Below are 19,722 nucleotides of genomic sequence, written 5' to 3'. Positions count from 1 at the left end.
AGTTTGGGATGAAGTTTATTTCCTTTTCAGACGTCTTTGGTTTATAAATTTCTATAAAACATTAAGGAATTTTTTTTCTAAAAAAAGCATCACGACCTTGAATGGGCGCCCGTAGATGGACTCTCCACCTGTTCCTGTGCCGGTCGGATCCCCCCCCTGGATGATGAAATCTTGAACCACTCTGTGGAAAATGGTCCCATCATAGTAACCTAGATAAGAGAGAACCGCATTACAAAACAATGCAGTAGCACTTTGAGTTAAACACAGCTTTAATTTGGCTTAACTTACTATTTACTTTACTATTGTAAGTATGTGTCTGTTTGTAAATTTATATTTAATGTATGTACTGAGATCTGAAAATGCAAAGCTGTATAAAAATAGCTATATATTTTTGTATATTTAATTTTACTTTTTTTTTTCGTTTTAGATGCACCAGTAACACTTGTATATGTGTCTATTTGTATGTATAGTCACACTTATAGTTTTTCAGTATTTTTTCTGTGTGCTCTGATAATCAAGAAATGACATTTTGCTCACACTTTTGGCACTATTAAAGGATTATCTCATCTTGCTTTACTGTGCTGTATCATTTGAGATACTTATTTAAATAAAATGTACAATTATTATTATTAATAATATTCCTCCAGAAGTTTACAGAGGAGCAGCAAAAGCAAATGATGTGTGGGTATGTCTTCATGTAAATCCTATTTTTTTTTCTATGTAGAATTTGACTGCCACTAAATTAAATATATAAAATTAAAAGCTGGATTTTTCAATTGTTTTAATGCTTGCTTAGACTTCTTTACGGGGGATGAAAGTAAAAGCGGAGGGTGCTCAATTTAAGAAAACCTTACCTTGAAAAAAATCTAGTAAAAGTGGATGCAAAGAGAGACAGTTATTTCTAAATAAAGAACAAATGCTACTCCCTTCATAAAACCTGATATTATTTTGCTCTCTACACATAAATATGAAAAAATAATATTAGAGCACATTGGTGATGATGGTAAGGTGATGTACCGAAGTTATTCATTTAAATGGCAGCTAATATTTAGATAGTTTAGTGCGTTATTTCTCAGCATAAACTCAACAATTTTCTGTCACGTATTCTAGATACAGGATCATTCAGCTGTAAGTTTGTGATTTTTCTGCATTGACTGCAGGTACATTCTTACCTTCCATGCACAGCTGTACAAAGTTCCTGCATGCTTTAGGAGCCTCTTTGGACCACAGCTCGATATCAATCTCCCCAGCTGTGGTCTTCAACAGGACCTTAAACGCAACACAGGGGCAGACATATTAACCTGAAACTCTGCATTCCGCATTTCCCCCATATTTCCTTTCGTTGACAAGGACACAGTTATTAGTCAAAACCCCACAAATGTATAAACTTTGCAGGTTTAACAAGAAAAGCGCCCACCTTTCCACTCGTGGGAGGCTCCTGGATGTAAATGTTGCTCATTCTGCAGCTGAGCTAATACGTTTTGTTGTGTGTGTAATATACGGAGAGTCCTGTTACTTCACCTTTAAACACTTTGCTCATATAAAAAATAGTAGCAAGAAAGTGAATTATCCTTAAATTGAGAATTGCTTTTCGCAAATGTGAAAAATATTATGATTTCCTTCCCACAACCATGTTGGCTAGTCTAAAGGCTATTTCCGAGTTCAAGGGTAGTTTCAATAAGCATAATTATTATTTTGTTTTAATTTTATGACTTTTAGTTATGATTAAAGTTGAGAATATTTTTCTAAACTTTTTTAGTAAACTTGAATGAATATAGAGCAAGAAACCCCAGCATATACAGAAATATTTAATTTAATATCATACAATAGCACCCCTCAGTGGATGAGCACTGGTTTAATCCGAATGCTCTATGATAATTGGCACGCAGAAACAGCAACGGGTATATTTGGTTCCGGAAGTCACAAATTAAAGTAGAAATGTATTTAGAATATATTCCAGTTTAAGCGCATGCTTAAATTCAATATTAGGAAAAATAAATAAGAAATATATGTGCACTATAATGTATTGTTGGAGCTATAAAAGAAATAGACTGAAAATCCGAGCCGACCGGAAGTACCGCAAGCAAAGAAGGACCAGTCTGAAGCTCGCAGAAATGGCGGCCACCGAAAACAATGTGGAGTTGAAGCGAAAAGCTGATGATAGTCAGGAGAAGGAGAGAGGTTCTGATTGGGATGGAGATGGAGAAGATGCGGACTGGGTCGGACCCATGCCGAGCGAAGCCACGAAAGCAAAAAAGAGAAAAGGTGGTGTTTTTAGGAGCGAATTAACAACATTATGGCGGTCATGTCCAACTTCTAATGTCTTCTCTAATGAGCCCTTCTGTTTATTTCTCCCTTTGCTGGCTGTTTTTCATCAGTCCTCGAATTTGAGCGTGTCTACCTGGACAACCTCCCATCATCTGCCATGTATGAGCGGAGCTACATGCACAGAGACGTCATCACACACCTGGTCTGTTCAAAGTAAGTGACGAGAAACAAGAAAAGTTCACTCTTGAAGTAGGACTCATCGGACACTTTGAGTAAAGAGCGACTGCTTTTATCACGCCTACTTCAAAAGTATTTTAAATTCTGATCTTAAGCTGATCAAAGGCAGTCCGGATGTAAGAATTGGCTTTGTGTTGTTTTGGATCTGGGACTTTCTCACGCATAGAGTCTCTTTAAATAGACTGTACTACTGCTAACCATCTTGTTAAATCATGACTTTGACCTTACCTAAGATAAATCACACCTGCAGTGCGTCTTTAGATATTGTTCTGGGTTCTTTTGAGACTCGTTGATGACTGAATATTACATCGGTGTGCAAAATGTTCATTTGAAATATGTTCGTCAACAATTACTTTACTCCAAATCATTCTTTGCTGTATTGTTATTGCCACATTGTATGGCAGTTATCACCACCATTTCGACACCTTTGTGGGGTGAAAAAAGGCCTGATACAGATGGCAACAAGATGAAAATAAATATCGGTTGTTCATATCAACTCAGTTGTATTTATCAGACCAATACTGATATGTCAAAAAATGACTAATATCAGCCGTTACCAATGTTAGTACCAATATATCGTGCATCCCTACTTTGTTCCTCATCTGCTCTTGAATGTCTTCAGATTTGTGCAGGATGTGTTGCTTTTTAGGATAGTTTAGAAATGAAACCATAATTTGAACGCTGCTTTTGGTATTTAATGACATTATTTCTGTCTATAATTAACATTTGTTTGATTTGAAAGACCAAGTCAGAAACCTGCAATGGGATGTTTTTTAGCGTAAAGACAAATTGAATCCACAAACTTTAAGTTGGTGAGAGAATAAACACACACAAAAAAACCCATATAAAACAGCCACAGGCTGTGTAAAAATAACCTTTGTGGTCTTATTTATTTGGTAGACGGCTTAAAAAATCGATATGAAAAGGTCAACATGTGTAAACGTGTTGTGATGTGCGCCTCTGTTCCAGGACAGACTTCATCATCACCGCCAGCCAGGACGGCCACGTGAAATTCTGGAAGAAGAAAGAGGACGAGGGAATTGAATTTGTGAAACACTTTCGCAGTCATCTCTGTATGAACTGAATTGAAACTGAATCCCGTTCCGCTGCGGCTCCTGCTCCGGTTCTGAACGGTGTCATTGCTCTGTGTGCAGCTGTGATAGAGAGCATCGCAGTGAGCGCAGAAGGAGCTCTGTTCTGCTCCGTCGGGGACGATCAGGCCATGAAGGTGTTCGATGTGGTCAACTTCGACATGATCAACATGCTGAAGATGGGGTGAGTCCAGCACAGCAAAGACACAGAAAATACTGATTTTATTATTTTTATAAAAAAATTTTACATGCATTTACAGAGTGTCAGAGTTGACACCTATGAAACACAGCAAATAACACAGGAAAGACAAGAGAGAGTTAGATTCTCAGTACTCGCGAGGAGAACAGACAGAGATGTGCTTTCAGTTACAAATCTCCTACCGCTCTGAAAGCACATTTGTCTGCTCCTCTCTTTTTATTGTCTTTAGGATCCCTAATCACAGAGAGCGCTGTAACTCTAAGGGGAGGGGAAAAGACACTTCATCACACAGTCACAGCGCCAAGATTATAGCTAACTAACAACACAATCTATCTCACACTAGCTTATCTAGTTCCTGACCCAGGATCAAACAGGACAAGTTGTGAATCGGCGATGGTTTTATAGCTATCTAACAGGTCAAAGCAGGGCGTTCTGTGAAGAGCTGCTGTCACTGCTCTTCTTCAGAGAGGCCCTCTGAGAAAGGAAATCAGAATGATTAACAACACAGAAACATTTCTTAAAAGATATGACTAAACAAATAAGAGTACATAAACTAAGAACATATAAAACAGTATAACAAATAGTTGATAATACAATTTACCTAACACAGAGTTGAAGGAAAACTTGTCATTCTTTCATGGTCCAGCCACAAGCCTACATTTACTTAGTTGAGATAATGAGTTTATTTTTGTATTATTTCCACTTTACCTTTATACCATTTTATTTGCGTATTATTATGGCTTCATTCCTGTATCATTACATTTTTCTTGAATTATTATGACTTTAATCTCATGACTTTTTGTCGTACAACATTATTCTCGTATTATTCCGACTTTTTGTTGTATGACTTTTCTCATAATATTACATTTTTATTCTCGTGACTTTGTTGTATGTTCTCTCACCACTACGACTTAATTCTCGTATTACTATGACTTTATTTTTGTATTCTGACTTTTTTCTCGAATTATTCCAACTTTATTCTTGTATTATTTTTGTCATGGTAATAAGATCCTTTTCTTGACTTTTGACAACCTTATTTTCATAATATGACTTTTTACTGTGCAACTTTTTGCCACACTCATATTATTATGACATCTCACATCCTTCTGACTTTTTTTCTCGTATTCTTACGACTTCGTTCTCATAACCTATTCATTTTTTTCCTACCTTGGCTTTAGTACTTTGTCATATAAACCAGCATGAAACAGAGCATAAATGTAAACTGGAAGGTTTGTGGCTGTAGCGTCTCAAAATGTGTACAAAGTTAAAACATATTGATCCTTTTGACTGTGTCACAGTTTTTCCTCTGTGCCTGCAGGTTTCATCCAGGTCAGTGTGAGTGGATCTACAACCCGGGCGACGCCATCTGCACCGTGGCCTGCTCAGAGAAACCTACAGGAAAGATCTTCGTGTACGACGGGAGGGGGAGCAACGAGCCCCTTCACGTCTTCGACAAGCTGCACTCCTCGCCGCTCACCCAGATCCGCCTGAACCCCAAATTCAGAGTCATCGTGTCGGCCGACAAAGCGGGAATGCTGGAATACTGGACGGGCCTCCGCAACGAGTTCAAATTCCCCAAACACGTGGGCTGGGAGTACAAAACGGACACGGACTTGTATGAATTCGCCAAGCACAAAACCTATCCCATCAGCCTGGCCTTCTCCCCCGACGGGAAGAAGATGGCCACCATCGCGTCCGACAGGAAAGTCCGGATCTTCCGCTTCCTGACGGGGAAGCTGATGAGAGTGTTCGACGAATCGTTGACGGTGAGTTGACCGCGGGTCCGCCGCGCCCTGCAGTGACGTCATGCTGGTGTTTTGCTCGTCTTCAGATGTTCACAGAGCTGCAGCAGATGCGGCAGCAGCTGCCCGACATGGAGTTCGGCCGGCGGATGGCCGTGGAGAGAGAGCTGGAGAAGGTGGACGGCGTCCGCCTGACCAACATCATCTTCGACGAGACGGGCCACTTCGTCCTCTATGGGACCATGCTGGGCATCAAAGTCATCAACGTGGAAACTAACCGGTGGGTAATGCATTTTGCCGGATGATAAATTGTCTCAGAAATGATTGCAATAAATGATAATATAGTTATTGAGACCATAATCAAGTAGTAATAGCTTAATGAAACCCATTCAAAGATAAAACAAAACTTTTAATTTTACCACTGGGAAAGAAAAACATTTCAAATATTCAAATTAAGCAAAACAACCAAAATAATTAAAATGGATTTTGAAGTCTTGGCAACCAAGATTATATTCCAACAAATAACAATCATCCATCTTAGACAGGTAGTGCAGACTACCTGACACTGGGTGTCAAATGTTTGGAGTGTTTCTCAAAATGGCAGCTTTTCAACAGAGGAGGATTTCTTTGTCCAAATTCAAATGATTGCCCTGATTTTAATTGTTTTATTGCTGAGCAGTGAGTTCATGTCCATCTGTGAAACTGCAAACAGAATCATATCTTTTTCAACATATCTACATGTCTCTTTCACAATTAAAACCAGAAGTTTACGTACACTTTTATTTCTCTTGGGTCAATTAGAATTACCAAAATAATTTTGATTTGCCACAATAATGAGAGACGACCTGTCAGAGGCTGATCTAAAAACAAGAGAAGTTTGGTCTGAACTTCAGAGTGTGGCTGCATCTCCATTATGAAAATGCGCAGAACCTTGTCAGTCTACTGCTAATGTTGAAGAAACACAATACTGGAGTTGCGGCGTTTCCATTAAACAAGAAACACGATGAATAATCATGTGATCATCATGTGATCAATCATGTGATAAGTCATTCAAAAACATGCTGCGCCACGATCCTCTGATCACTTCCTGTCGTATCCTTCGTTTCTTTTATGTTTTTTTATCTGGTTGTTGATGGTGTGACTTGGGGGATGTGAAAACAAATGTGATCAGATAAACTCAGATTTCAACTTGATGCCAAAACTTTTCACCAAAATAGTTTTTTTTTTTTTTTTTTTTTCTAATGTGTGTCCATTAATCACATTTGTTTTCCAAATGTCAAATTGTGGAACTTTATGGCCAATGGAAACGCAGCTATGCTTGTCTCTTTATTTGGTGTGCGTAAACTTCTCATTTTAACTTTTATTTTCTTTTAATTGACAGTAAATAATAAGAACATTATCTAAAGGAAGGGGCAGTTTAAACTGCAAAAAAAACAAACAAACATGTTTTACATTAAATCCACTAGTTTCCATTCAGACAACTTTGCTTCTCACATGTTTTAGTCACATAATTCCATTATTAAACTATTATTATTTCCTGATACTCCTTGCCTTGCCGTCCGGCCTCTCGTCCCAGATGTGTGCGCATCCTGGGGAAGCAGGAGAACATCCGGGTGGTGCAGCTGTGCCTGTTCCAGGGCGTGGCCAAGGCCATGGAGGTGGCACCCACCATAGAGATGAAGGCCTCCGACAACCCCGCCCTGCAGAACGTCGAGCCCGACCCCACCATCTTCTGCTCCGCCTTCAAGAAGAACCGCTTCTACATGGTGAGACGGCCGGACGGCTCGTTCCAACGGCCAGCTTCTTTTCTCACCTTTTTCTGTTTTAATCTCTCATTGTGATTTTTGTTGTTGTTAGTTTACAAAAAGAGAACCAGAGGACACGAAGAGCGCCGACTCGGACAGAGACATCTTCAACGAGAAGCCTTCGAAGGAGGAGGTGATGGCCGCCACTCAGGCCGAGGGGCCCAAGAGAGTGTCGGACAGCGCCATCATCCACACCACCATGGGCGACATCCACCTCAAGCTGTTCCCCGTGGAGTAGGTTTAACTCCTGAGCACGAGGCGTTCGGAGCTGCTTCCTATGTTTCAGGATTTAGAAAGTATCTTTGCTTTTTCTTTGTGTGTGCGTGTGTGTGTGTTTAGGTGTCCCAAAACTGTGGAGAACTTCTGCGTTCATAGCAGGAACGGTTACTACAACAATCACATTTTCCACAGAGTCATTAAGGTAGGTTTTTGTCACCAGTGGGCGGAACAATAATTGTTTTCTGGGAGATTGCCGAGCTTTAATGAGCCGATTTTGATTGAAAAATCTGAAAGAAGAAAAACCGAAGTCAAGCCTCTCGTTTTCCACAGAGCTTCATGATCCAGACCGGAGACCCCACCGGCACAGGCATGGGTGGGGAGAGTATCTGGGGAGGCGAGTTCGAAGACGAGTTCCACTCCACGCTGAGGCACGACCGCCCGTACACGCTCAGTATGGCCAACGCAGGTGCCGGCACCAATGGCTCCCAGTTTTTCATCACCGTGGTTCCCACAGTAAGTCGCCCTCACAACCGACTCACCAAGCAGGAATTACTGCCATTTTTAAAAAGATTTCAACTTTTACGAGTTTATTTTCTTTTTGTTACTTGCTGAAGTATTGTCAAGTTGTGAACAAGCAGGCGACTCTCAACTTTGACGTTTGACTACCTGAATATGGCTCCGATCCAGATTCATGTATCTGTAGATGTTACAACAACGCATTGAAAATTTAAAAATGGAAAAATATGAAGATATCCACGGTGGGATTTCCACTAGAAAACTAGCTAAGTGCGGTGTTAGCGGCGCCCTATGTGTTTTTTTTTTAGTTAAAATTTTTAAAAAGTTGAATGATATAATTAAAAATAATTTTCTTTTTGCACTTCAATTGTCTTGTCACTTTTTAAAGTAAATACTTTAGTAATCAATCTGTTGATTATAAGCTAGTTTTAATTCTTTTTCTCCTCACTGGACTTTCCTGTCGAGCAGCAGTGTGAGTCACACACAGACATCTGTGATTCAATGTGGTTGAGGCTACCGCTAACTAGCTAATAAACACTTGTTAGCTACCTGGCTAGGCTTTTTTTTTTTTTTTTGCAATCGTCTTGGACAGGTGCAAATTTATCGCCAGGATGCCGAACGACGATTGTTTCGGCATTGAATCTACAGGGGTTATGGATGTAGAAAACATAGCACAATATGCAATTTTCTTGTCATTTCTGTCATGATGCAGGTCTTAAATTTCATCCATAGCGGTCTTAAAAAGTCTTAAATTTAATTTGGCGACTCATCCAGAAGCTCTGCTGACTGACTTCAACTCTTCTGGTTTCCTCTTGCTTTTCTGCAGCCGTGGCTCGATAACAAGCACACGGTGTTTGGAAGGTGCATCAAAGGGATGGAGGTGGTGCAGAGGATCTCCAACGCTAAAGTCAACCCCAAGACCGACAAACCCTACGAAGACATCAGCATCATCAACATCACCATCAAATGATTCGCTCTTTCAATTGCCTGTACAGTGATGGCCGTTTTTACAGACTTATTAAAAGAAAACTTTGAATTGTACCTTTTTTTTTTTTTTTACCCATCAAGTTCTGGGTTAGATAACTGTTGAAAGGAGGAAACTTCAGCCGTACAAATGATGTCAAACATTTTTAATATGTTTTTTACAGCATCACATTATTTATAATTTACAAAAGCTGTCATCAAGTCCACTTGTAACAAAGGTTTCACTGCGTACTGTTCTTCCACGCCTCAGTTCTCACAAACTACATGAAAAGGCTTTTTCACACGTGCATTGTGATTTTTTTTTCTTTTCCTTTTTATACATAGATACAAATATTAAACATTACATAGCAATGAATAAAAGATCCAACTCAAACCATGGTTCGTCGTTAAGTGTCAGTGTTCGGTTTAACGTCTTGGATTAAAACGGTGCGCCATCTTCTACGCGCTTCCATATCAACACGCAAAGTGAGGAGATAGTTTCACATTTTTTTATCTTTTCTCTTTAACGAGGTCAATGCTCATCTGGCTCCACATACGGAAGTTTGTTTCTGCCATGAGAGAGAAAATAAAAGCCCAACAGGAAGTCGTATTTATGAGATTCGAAGATCCAACGTCAATTTCAACTTTGGACACAATTTTTTTATTTTTTTTTACTTAAGTAAACTTTCAAAGTCAATGTCGACTTTTAAAGTCATGGTGAGATTCAAACTCTGAATTATGAGATGGAAAGCGACGCTCGCTCTCTTACGTGTCACTTTAAAAGTCTAAATTATAATTTTGCATTTCAAGATCACGACTTGGAAAGTGGAAATTACGACTTTGGATCTCAATCACGACTTCCTGTTATTTTTCTCCCCCATTCATGGCGGAAATGGATTTCAAAACGGAAAAAAAGAAACTGGCATTTCATCTTCTGCTCACAGAAACGCCCCCCTCTCCTCTACGTCTCTCCCTCCTTTCCTGTCTATAAATAAATTCAGTAAACAGTTACTCTGTAACAGAAAGCAATCCATTCAACCGGAAACAAGCAGTGCGACCCCTTCAAGTCCAGTCCGGAAAATCAAACAGGTTCACACACTTTGAGAAACTAGCTTAAGACGACTCGAAACGAGCCGATTGCACTACAGCAGGCGATGAGGCAACGCGAACACCGACTTGAAGCCACTGGACTCACTGAAGCGATAACTGGTTACTACCTCTGTTGCTAACGTCATTTGCAAAGATGTGCTGGATTTACAATACAAGGTCACTGTAGTCGCTTACCTGAACTAGCTAACGGTTAGTGAGTTAAACTTACAGAACTGAAGCTAAAAAAAAAAAAAAAATCACAACAAGGACTCTGAATGGAAAGAATAGAGTCTAGACTGTCGCAGCACAAGGAGCGTTTCAGAGTAAATAGGTTCAAGCCGGCTAATTAATGAAGTAAAGTTGATGACCACGAATGATTGGGGATTCATTCGGAGAGTTTAGAAGCTGTCCGTGGTTTTAATGAAACCAGGGGAGGCGTTTCCATCTTTACTCAAGAGGAAAATGAAACGAGGGGCCGGGCTTTCAGCCGCGTCCTGGAGGTTTGGGGTAAAGTCAGTAAGTGCAGGACGCGTCGGTGGCAGATTAATAATGATGATGATGTTTAAGCTACATCCAGGACTCCAGCAGCCACCAGCTGCCTGGAGAGCCAGTCCAGCCCCTCGTGGAGGCCCATCCCGCTGCGGGCGTCGCAGCCCTGGATGTGCCAGCTCCTCCCGCAGCACAGCTTGTGCAGACTCAGCAGCTCCGTCATCTCCTCCACCGACACGGCGCCCGGAACGTCCTGCGAGGAGAGCAGCACGAAAAAGTGAAGGGCTCAGTTCCAAGCCGGGATAAAATTAAAAGTAATAATAATAATAACAAACAGGTCGTTTACCTGTTTGTTTGCGAAGATGAGCAACAAGGCGTCCCGCAGCTCCTTCTCTGTCAGTAGCTTGGCCAGCTCGCTGTGCGCCTCCATCAGTCGGTCTCGGTGGCAGCTGTCGATCACGTACACCACCGCTGTGAGAACAAACCACGGGTTTCACAAAGTCAGATTCAAGGTTTTTTAAGAACCTTTTTAAAACAATTATGAATAAATCTTAAGCCATGCATCACGACAGAAATGTACAAAAGAAAACATTGTAGCAGTGCAAAGCTTTTCTTGCACAAAATGCACGTAACATTGTGGTTTGGCAACAGAAGTAAGCTAGTAGCGAAGACGAACATCGTCCAACAAACTGGCCATGAATTTACCTTTATGGTAAATTAGATAAACAATAAGATAATATATCGCTAATTTTTATGATATTGATCATTTCTACGATAATATGATAAATTAGATAGAGGAAAATACAACTGCGCACTAGGACCATTGTAGATTATTATTTTTTTTTGATTAACAAAAAATAAAAAGGCTGGAAAAGTCATAAATTTGTAAGAAAAACTTTTGCAAATAATTTCACATATTTTCAAGAAAGAAAAACAAACATGTAAAGTTCTGGAGCTCCAAAAGTGGAAATTTACTGCACTCTTTACTTCTACCTACAATGACCCTAATGCGCTCGTTAGCTAGAAATATTAGCAGCTAGTTAGCGGCAGCCTGAACCGCCTGAAGTCAGAGAACAGAATGAAGACGTCTGCTGGTTCATACACATTTTCTAACTTGTCCTAAGCCTCCAGCGGCGCTCAGACTGGGCAGTGCTTACCATGACAAGTTAAGATGCTAAGAGAAAATCAATTTGCCTGCTTGACTGTTCTTTAGGTTTACTTTCTATTCCCACTTGACAGTAATTTTTTTTACAAGTAAACTTTCTAAATACTCAACCTGAACCTGAACGTACCTTGAGTGTTCAGATAATAGTGTTTCCAGAGAGGTCTCAGTTTATGCTTTCCTCCCACGTCCCAGATTGTAAATTTCAAGTTTTTATATTCTACCGTCTCCACGTTGAAACCTGGGAGAAACAGGAAGGAGAAACATCTTTGATTTAGATGTTAACTGTTGATATTGCAGCCTGGTGTAGCGCGTTTTTAAAAAGAGGCACTACCGATGGTCGGGATGGGCTGCATGAACTCATCCTGCTTCAGCTTAAAAAGGATGGTGGTCTTTCCCGCTCCGTCGAGTCCCAGAGTCACGACTCGGATCTCCATCTTTGGACCGATGTGGACTCTGTTGTCCTGGAAGGAGAACACATCCCTCAGCCGTCTGGTGTTTTTTTTTTTTAAAGTGTCTGTGGGTGGAGACAGTGGGTACCTTAGTGAAGGTGACGGGGATGCCGGCGTCCAGCTGAACGTGATCGGCCAGCTCTGTGAACTGGTGCTGCTGCTTCTGAAGAGTCTCCAGCAGACAGTTGATCTCCTGCTTCGCCAGCACCACTCGGCAGTCGTCCTGCGGAGGAAAATAACGTGATAACTCAAGAATGTTTGTGAATCCGTCTGATTGTTTGTTTGTGTTTGCTTAAAGAGGCTCCTGACCTGCTGGAGGGTTTTCTCGCAGTGCAGGCAGGCGGTGGAGACCTGAGACAGCAGGATGGTCATGTCCTCCTGCTGCTGCCTCAGCCAGATGAGCCTCTCCCTGACATGAGCGTCCACCACGCTCAGGGCCATCTCCTCCTGACGGCACAGCGTCTCATGGAGGTCGGCGAAGTACGCACGGACGCAGGAGCGCGCGCTCTCCGCCGTTCCAGGGACCTTCCGGGGTAAAAAATGTTTTAAAACAAACATTTGCAGGAAAAAGCGTCATCATTCAGGTGGAAGCTAGAAGCCTTACGTGTTCCGTGTGCGCCATGCCGATGCTGTCCTCTACTATCTGCTCCCCTCCCTCGATCTGCTGCACGATGCCCACCAGCTTCCTGGAATACTCGGACACCTCGTCTGTGAACGTTCGGATGCAGTGGGCCATGTCCAGGATGGACGCACGGATCTGGTTGGCTTCCGTTTCCAGAAGCGCGTGCTGCACAGAACGCATTCAGACGGGATCTTTAATGAAGCGGTACGTTTTCACGAGTTAGACAAGGAGCAGCTGTAAATGTAAATATTGAAGCTTTGCCACAGATTCTTGTTCGGATTTAGGTCTGGATTTTGATTGGTCATGATAATTGTTTTATTTTAAGCTGTTAAAAAGCAGTGGAGGGCACTGCTAACTAAAGACTTAGATCTGCTAACCCTAAGGCCCTAGTCGTATATACCTCTATTAACATGGTGTTTGCAGAAACTAATGCTAAAGCGCTAACTTCTACCATCTTGATGTCCTGGCATAGTGTGTTGCCCTCAACACAATAAAATCAGTTATTTTCGTTCCCAAGGATATAATTGGCTAATTACTTGATGAAATGCTAACAGTTCATAACCAAAACTTCAACACAGATGTTGAACTTTATTCAACTTAAGGTTTACAAAGCAACCAAGTAAATTATCCCTCTAGAGTTTATCTAGAAAAATTCATTCAGGGGAAGCTAAGTGTGCTAAAAAGCTCAAAGTTAGCAAAACGCTAAACAAAAAAAAATTGCTCTGCTAATAGCGGATTAGCACAAGTGCTAAATTGTTCCACTATTGTGGAACAATTTCTAAAAGGACTTTGACATAATTTTTCTTCACCAGTGGAGTCTTGTGTTAAGTAAAACATTTACTGATTTATTTAAAATACTTCAAAATACTAATCTGATGTTTTTGTGTAGCTCTTGGACAAACATTTCTGATAATTCTGTCTGAAATGAAGCTGAGTGAGAGAAACGTTTTTAGGAGTTGGCAAAAGCGCTAAGCTAAAAATGAGATCATTAGTAGAAGTGTGCAAACCACGGTTAAAAAGTTTTGAAAAGCATCAAAATTCACAACATGTTTGTCTTTCACTTAATAAAAAACATCGATGTCTGCGGGCCCAACCTGACCCCTGGCCTACCTTGTGTCCTTGGTGCTTGCCGTATTCTTTGCAAACGCAGCACATGAGAGGCCCCGACTGGCAGGCCTCCTCCAGGCAGACAAACTCGATGGCGTGGACTTGGTGCTGCGGACACAGCATCTTCTCGTGGGGCTTGTCGGCCAGCGGCACCCGGCGGTGTTTGGCCAGCGTGCGGGTGGAGTGAGTGAGCTGGGAGCACTCGGCGCACAGGTGCGTGGCGCATACCGTGCAGTACATGGACGCCGTGTGGCTCTCGTCCTCATCGCAACGGATTATACACTGAGGAATGGGGGGAGAAGAGGAGTGGATTTTGTACTGTTTTTAAAAATGCGTAGAGATTTTTCTGTGCCTGTGAATATGGCCGCCTTACTTCTCCCATGCCTTTCAGGGCGTCCTCGGCCATTCCGGACTGGTTGCTTGCTCCATTCTGGAGGCGCTCCAAGAGTTCGAGCAGAGCAAAGTTCTTCTTTAGACCCCAAACTCCAGAGTCCCCTACACAGACGGAGTAAAAGATTTTTACAGCAAACTGGAAGAAATGGAGAGAGGGTACAAACTGTACAATACATTCTGGACAAGTAAGCTTCATTTCTGGAAACTAATTTGCGACCCCTACACTGTAAAGGCAGTGGCGCTGAAACTGATTTTGTTATTTATGTGCATCATTTTCATTTTCATTTATATTTCAGTCCATGTGATTTTGTAAAATTAAATGATTAAATGTTGCTCAGTACTCAAGCAGCCTTTTTACAAAATACTTTCCTATTCTAACTTGAGTTAGTTGTTTATATTTAGTCTTTTTCCTTTCTATCTGTCTTTGTTAGCCTAACAGCCTAACAGCCTTTTAAAGTTTTTCCTCTGTCCAAAGTTTGGCTTTTGATTCCTTTGGTTTTTGACCTTTTGATGCCTTTTAGCATTTTGGCTGGCTTCTTACCTTGTAAAGCACGCTGTGCTGTTGTAAACATGTTAATAAATTTGACTTGGCCTTGATTTCTTGAATGGCTACTTTTTGCGCCGTTACTTGAGCACAATTTTTGGGTACTCTGCCCGCTTCTGGGCTGGTGAACCCCACTGCATTTTTACTGTAAATGCAGTGAATTCAAAACAATTGTTTTGAATTGTTTGAATTACAATTCAAAACAAACTAAAACTTTTTACATTACAATACAAAATACAAAAACATATGGTGTTCGAGTCTGGGGAATCAATTTTCTCTTTTTATTCTAACTTTTAATTAAAATATTTAGAAGAAAACTTTTTGTTTTTTCAAATTTGGACTCACGAGTGTTGGGTCATTTTCTGTCAACAACATAATTCTGAAGAGTAAAAATGACAACCGCCCACCATTGGGTGCTTAGATACACATTTCTAGGCGTTGTTGTTTTCAATTTCACCAAGCACAAAAATAATTAACAGTAATAAATGCCTTTTTCATTAATATTCTAATTTCCTGAACATGACTTAGTACTTTGTCAATCGTCACGCATAGGCCCATTAAGATACCCTGAAGTTTGTGGTTGCAGCATAACAAAATGTTAGAAAAAAAAAGTCAAGGAGCTCTGTAGTAAATGAAACTATTTTCCCCTTTAGTCTTGCTATTTTACTTCTCCAGAAAGTCAGCATCAGTGCTCAGCAGCTCCCGGTCCCTCACCCAGCTCTGTGACCTGTCTGTCGAAGGGGCAGCGGACCGCTCTGCCATGCAGGGGCAACCGGGTGAGACAGTCATGGCACACCGTGTGACCGCAGAGCAGCAGGCGAGGGACCTTGTCTCCTTGGAGGGAGAAGACGTCCTCACACACACCACACTCCAACACCTGCAACAGAGACGAAGCAAAGTGAACTGCCCGTCCTCCAAAGCTTTGACAACTGTAAAGAGAGGGTGATTAATTTGAACAAAAAGCGGAAGGATGCTTCCAAGGAATGTAGTTATGAAATGTCAATCCGAAGGAGAAAGTTGCAATTAACTTGGATCCTCTGTTCTTTTTTTTTCTTAATGCAAACGCAAAGCAACACGCAGCTTTTCCATAGCATCCCCACAACGTGTGAACTTGTGATTGCTGAGTTTTAGTTTCAAACAGCTGCAGTGCTACTGAACCAGTGCAAACGCCGACTAGCGATGGCACACAGAGCTCTATTAGCATGCAACAACGCTTCCCAACAATACCTGCCCGCCTTACATTCTACATATATCTTCAATAATAATCAGAAAGCAACCCTTTCATGATAAAAAATAAATAAATAAATATATATGCATACGCAGTTCCTATAAGAGCTAGATTGTCCTTTAGCATCCGTTGCCAACAACGCCAACGCAGCAACCTTAGCTCCTCATTATAGCCGAAGAAACCCCGCACAGCGACCCGAGTCTGGCTGTTAATGTCCAGTGACATTATTCCAACCTTGACGGTGCTTCCATTCGCTCCCCTCCCGTGCCGGAGACAGGGCTCCATCGTCGCTACAGCGCCCTGCTTGTTTATCCCTGCTGCAGCGGCGGCCATTCTCAGACGACAGCGGAGAGGACAACCCCCCCGAGCACTTCCGCTTTCGTTTGCTAGGACTAGTTAGCATCCGCAGCTACCCTGTGTAAACTTTATAATTTGACAATTTCCACACTTTATCAGGTCAACTCCGTAAAAGCCAACGTATTTTAGTGGGTCTTTATGTGATAGACAGACACAAAGTAGGGCATAATTGTGAAGTGTAAAAAAACATGAAAAGGTGTGATAAACAAAGCAACTATATAAGCTTATTTATCTTTTTTATTTAATGTGCTGCCAGACGACGTTGTAGCTTACATATTATAGTTCAAGGCAGGTACGCTAACTATAAAAAAATAGACGCTAAAGCTAAGTTTACATAAACTAACGAGCTCTAACAAGTTCTAAGCACTTCTGACTACATATCCCATCATCCCGCGCGGCGCTATTTTGCATCAGTGACGCATTTTGGACGCGTCTTGTTTCATCAAATGATTCTGTATGCCGTTACAAGTGGAAAACTACTCCTTTCATGACAACAGTAATCCTATTTAAGCATTGCGAGTTGGTATGTTTGTTAATTTAACGTGTTGTTGTACTGGATGTGATAAAAATCTAAAAAAAAAAAAAAAAAAAAAGACGAATGTACCATGGTTTTATATTCGGCGGGAGAAACACTTTCTGATTCAGTTGTTATTGTTATCGCCAATACTTCAGGTTTCCACCAGTGATGTCTCAGCAGGCCCAGCAGACGGGGGCCACGGCCCCTGACTCTCCCGTGATGGTCGTCACAAGTAACGTGCAGAAATATGCCATAAAGAAGAAGAAGGTCCTCAGTGCTGAAGAGAGTGAACTCTTTGAATTGACCCAAGCTGCAGGGATCACAGTGGATCAGGAAGTCTTCAAGTGAGTGTCCCAAATCGGCAGAAATGTGAAATCTTTTTGTTTTGCCTGGTGGAGAAGTGAACTGATTTGTCCTTGCCCTACCAGGATTATCGTGGACCTGCTGAAGATGAATGTGGCCCCTCAAGCAGTTTTCCAGACGCTGAAGGCAATGTGTGCGGGCCTGAGAGTCACTGAAAGCTCCGCAGAATCCTCGCACACAGCGAGCACGACTGCAGCACCTGCAGAGGTCAAAGGTCAGTGTGCTTGTTAAAGTTAGGAGGAAGGAACAGCTGTCTTAAGACTTAAACTAAAATACATTGAAGGACCTGTTTAGATAAACATTACTCTGTAGGAGTATTGATAGCACTGGAACTGTGTCACAACTAGTTCACCTTACAACCGCCTAGTCTTTAAATGTCTGAAGAAGTTTGCTTTTATCATTTTCCAAGTTCAGATAAATATGGAAACCAGTTTTTTCTAAACACAAATTTATTTGATAACTCTGCACCAGGACAACACACTCAGACACACTAATATCTTCACAAGTCTGGTCAAACATGTAAAAACAACACAACTTTCATTTGTTCATTCAGTGCAATTAGACGTCCCTCTGAGCACAGAGCGTAGAATTAAACTGAATAGATCGAGACCAACACAGATATTAACATCGGATCTGTGCATCTCAACAGAGAGCCTAAAAATAATTGGTAGTTTTTATTTACTGCTTCATACCTCAGCAGTGCCTTGATATTGTGGTAATACCCGGCAAATATAAATGCTGTTCTTATTATTATTACTAGTTTCTTCCCACAATCTTTTCTTTGCTCCTCACTTCCTGTTTCACATCTGTAAAATCCACATGTTCCTTAAGTTATTGTTCAGTTCAAACTCACACCAATTCCTCCCTGTTTACATCACCAGTAAGGGCTTTCCAGTCCTTACTGGTGAAATGAAGACCAAGCATAGCCTCTGTGTTTGCCACTGTTTCTTCAGATTTCTTTTCTGTTCCGCACAAATTGTTTCTTTTCTTTCTGTGCCCCCTGCTTCCCGAAGAGGAAGAATCTCTGGTCTCTGGGAAAAGCCCCAAGCCCGCTGCAGCCCACCATTCAGCGTCAGCCCCCAGATCCGCAAGGGTCAACACTAAGATTGTGGTCTACGGCCCCCAAGATGCTAGCTCAGCTCACTCTCAAGGTCCCCTCTCCTTCACCTCCATCTGGGTTTTTTCCTCAGAAACAGCAGTTATCGTAATTTTTACAATACAAACCCAGAGACTTCCTCATCCCATTGATTGTTTTGAATGGAAACAGTTTTTTGTGTGTGTGTGTGCATGTGAGTGCGCGCAAGCATATTTAAACTAGAACGTCCGTGAGTGTTTTCATATTCACCATGCAGTTCTTTTATTTGTTATACATGTTATACTAACATTTGCATGTAAGCATAAAAATGATATGCCAACTTAACATTTAAAAATATTATGCTAACTTTACTTATGCTAAAACATTTGTTAGTAAAGGTTTTTATGCTAACAAATATTTTATGTTAGCATAAAAAGTTGAAGAAGAAGTTAGTGAGGGGAGAAACTGTTTTTATTTATGACTTTTTGTCAGATTAAGCAGAGGCAGTTAGAAATTATACATCTGGAAAACAATAAATTATTTTTGGATTAATTTAGCATTAATCAAAATTTGGCAACATGTGCCTCATCTCACTCCGTTGTTCCCTTCCCTGACTCCATAAGTGCCGTGCTGCTTGGAACCAGAGATCAGAAAATCATCTTTATTTTATCTTAACCTCTGATTTGTTTGTTTGTTTGTTTGTTTGTTTGATTGGTTGGTTATGTTTTTATTTTTTCAATCAGTGCGCAATAAACCCGGAGCAAGCCAGAGTGAGAAGAGTCGAGAGCCCTCCAGCCAGAAGGTGCAGCGGCAGCCAAGCGCCACCAGAGGGCAGAAGACCAAGAGCTCAGGCAGCAGTAGCTCTTCGTCACAAATAAACTCCTCATGAGAGCCTCTTCGTTGTGCGACCTTATGTAAATATGAAGGCTTAGTTTCATATAAATTATTTGTTTACTCTGTCACTGTTTACGTCTCAAATGGTTAGAATTATTTGTTCTTTGTTTTAATGTTTTACGTCCATTTGGCTTGTCAACGACAAAAGAAATGTTACTTTTTTCATCTTGACATTCATTTTGACAAATAATACTAAACATTTCAAACTACCGTTCCTCTTTAGTGAGTATGCTTTCACCACAAGGGATGATGGATTGTTTTGCAAACAAAAAGTATCTCCTTATCCATGTTTTGGTAACACTTTATTTGAAGGGGGCTGAATAAGACTGTCATGACACTTTCATAAACATGACATAACACCTGTCATTAACATGAATAAGTCTTCATGAA

General features: G+C 41.1%; 4 protein-coding genes across 7 annotated transcripts in view; 2 read left to right on the top strand and 2 right to left on the bottom strand.

The window, feature by feature from the left end:
- The window catches only part of cwc27 (CWC27 spliceosome associated cyclophilin), a 33,849-nt gene extending 32,186 nt beyond the window's left edge, over window positions 1-1,663 (bottom strand). The window contains exons 1-3 of the mRNA XM_015057969.1: window positions 1,418-1,663; window positions 1,173-1,269; window positions 97-209 (exon numbers count right to left, since the gene is read on the bottom strand). Coding sequence (XP_014913455.1) covers window positions 97-209; window positions 1,173-1,269; window positions 1,418-1,459 — 252 coding nt within the window. The 5' untranslated portion in view covers window positions 1,460-1,663. The remainder of the gene's footprint in view (window positions 1-96; window positions 210-1,172; window positions 1,270-1,417) is intronic.
- Window positions 1,664-1,799: 136 nt separating this feature from the next.
- Window positions 1,800-9,439, top strand: ppwd1 (peptidylprolyl isomerase domain and WD repeat containing 1). Its single transcript, XM_015057966.1, has 11 exons — window positions 1,800-2,265; window positions 2,379-2,481; window positions 3,475-3,578; window positions 3,660-3,780; window positions 5,114-5,561; window positions 5,627-5,817; window positions 7,114-7,303; window positions 7,395-7,576; window positions 7,682-7,763; window positions 7,892-8,074; window positions 8,904-9,439. The coding sequence occupies exons 1-11, from the start codon at window positions 2,010-2,012 to the stop codon at window positions 9,045-9,047; spliced, it is 2,004 nt and encodes a 667-aa protein (XP_014913452.1). The 5' UTR covers window positions 1,800-2,009; the 3' UTR covers window positions 9,048-9,439.
- Window positions 9,440-9,714: 275 nt separating this feature from the next.
- On the bottom strand, window positions 9,715-16,510 carry trim23 (tripartite motif containing 23). Of its 2 annotated transcripts, XM_015057967.1 has the most exons (11): window positions 16,361-16,510; window positions 15,613-15,775; window positions 14,335-14,456; window positions 13,965-14,243; window positions 12,837-13,019; window positions 12,542-12,757; window positions 12,321-12,455; window positions 12,115-12,244; window positions 11,911-12,021; window positions 10,965-11,089; window positions 9,715-10,871 (listed from the first exon to the last, which is right to left on the bottom strand). In XM_015057967.1, exons 1-11 carry the CDS (start codon window positions 16,457-16,459, stop codon window positions 10,692-10,694), a joined length of 1,743 nt encoding a protein of 580 aa, XP_014913453.1. In that variant the 5' UTR covers window positions 16,460-16,510; the 3' UTR covers window positions 9,715-10,691. The 2 variants fall into 2 exon arrangements, with proteins under 2 accessions (XP_014913453.1, XP_014913454.1); XM_015057968.1 differs by lacking the exons at window positions 14,335-14,456; window positions 15,613-15,775; window positions 16,361-16,510 and having other exon boundaries at window positions 13,965-14,048; window positions 14,120-14,227.
- A 355-nt stretch (window positions 16,511-16,865) lies between these two features.
- On the top strand, window positions 16,866-19,334 carry mzt2b (mitotic spindle organizing protein 2B). Of its 3 annotated transcripts, none has more exons than XM_015057971.1 (5): window positions 16,866-16,998; window positions 17,156-17,344; window positions 17,429-17,577; window positions 18,377-18,514; window positions 19,182-19,334. In XM_015057971.1, the coding sequence occupies exons 2-5, from the start codon at window positions 17,169-17,171 to the stop codon at window positions 19,325-19,327; spliced, it is 609 nt and encodes a 202-aa protein (XP_014913457.1). In that variant the 5' UTR covers window positions 16,866-16,998; window positions 17,156-17,168; the 3' UTR covers window positions 19,328-19,334. The 3 variants fall into 3 exon arrangements, with proteins under 3 accessions (XP_014913457.1, XP_014913456.1, XP_014913458.1); XM_015057970.1 differs by having other exon boundaries at window positions 16,867-17,006; XM_015057972.1 differs by lacking the exon at window positions 18,377-18,514 and having other exon boundaries at window positions 16,872-17,006.
- Window positions 19,335-19,722: the final 388 nt, after the last annotated feature.

Source organism: Poecilia latipinna, unplaced genomic scaffold (assembly GCF_001443285.1).
Source record: "Poecilia latipinna isolate Pla-1442-1.1 unplaced genomic scaffold, P_latipinna-1.0 Scaffold1502, whole genome shotgun sequence".
In the NCBI taxonomy this organism is placed as follows: domain Eukaryota; kingdom Metazoa; phylum Chordata; class Actinopteri; order Cyprinodontiformes; family Poeciliidae; genus Poecilia; species Poecilia latipinna.
Note: the sequence above shows the minus strand (reverse complement) of the source record. Positions and strands in the feature narration are given on the sequence as shown.

What these genes read in the sequence shown, in the direction of transcription:
- ppwd1 (XM_015057966.1), top strand. Translation starts at nt 2,010, where the DNA reads ATGTGCACTATAATGTATTGTTGGAGCTATAAAAGAAATAGACTGAAA. An exon ending in GAAAGCAAAAAAGAGAAAAG is followed by an intron (nt 2,266 to 2,378) that starts GTGGTGTTTTTA and finishes GTTTTTCATCAG; the next exon opens with TCCTCGAATTTGAGCGTGTC. An exon ending in ACACTTTCGCAGTCATCTCT is followed by an intron (nt 3,579 to 3,659) that starts GTATGAACTGAA and finishes CTCTGTGTGCAG; the next exon opens with CTGTGATAGAGAGCATCGCA.
- trim23 (XM_015057967.1), bottom strand. Translation starts at nt 16,459, where the DNA reads ATGGCCGCCGCTGCAGCAGGGATAAACAAGCAGGGCGCTGTAGCGACG. An exon ending in GCGAGAAAACCCTCCAGCAG is followed by an intron (nt 12,456 to 12,541) that starts GTCAGGAGCCTC and finishes TTTCCTCCGCAG; the next exon opens with GACGACTGCCGAGTGGTGCT. An exon ending in TCATCTTCGCAAACAAACAG is followed by an intron (nt 10,872 to 10,964) that starts GTAAACGACCTG and finishes CTCTCCTCGCAG; the next exon opens with GACGTTCCGGGCGCCGTGTC.
- mzt2b (XM_015057971.1), top strand. Translation starts at nt 17,169, where the DNA reads ATGTCTCAGCAGGCCCAGCAGACGGGGGCCACGGCCCCTGACTCTCCC. An exon ending in AGCACCTGCAGAGGTCAAAG is followed by an intron (nt 17,578 to 18,376) that starts GTCAGTGTGCTT and finishes TGCTTCCCGAAG; the next exon opens with AGGAAGAATCTCTGGTCTCT. An exon ending in TAGCTCAGCTCACTCTCAAG is followed by an intron (nt 18,515 to 19,181) that starts GTCCCCTCTCCT and finishes TTTTTCAATCAG; the next exon opens with TGCGCAATAAACCCGGAGCA.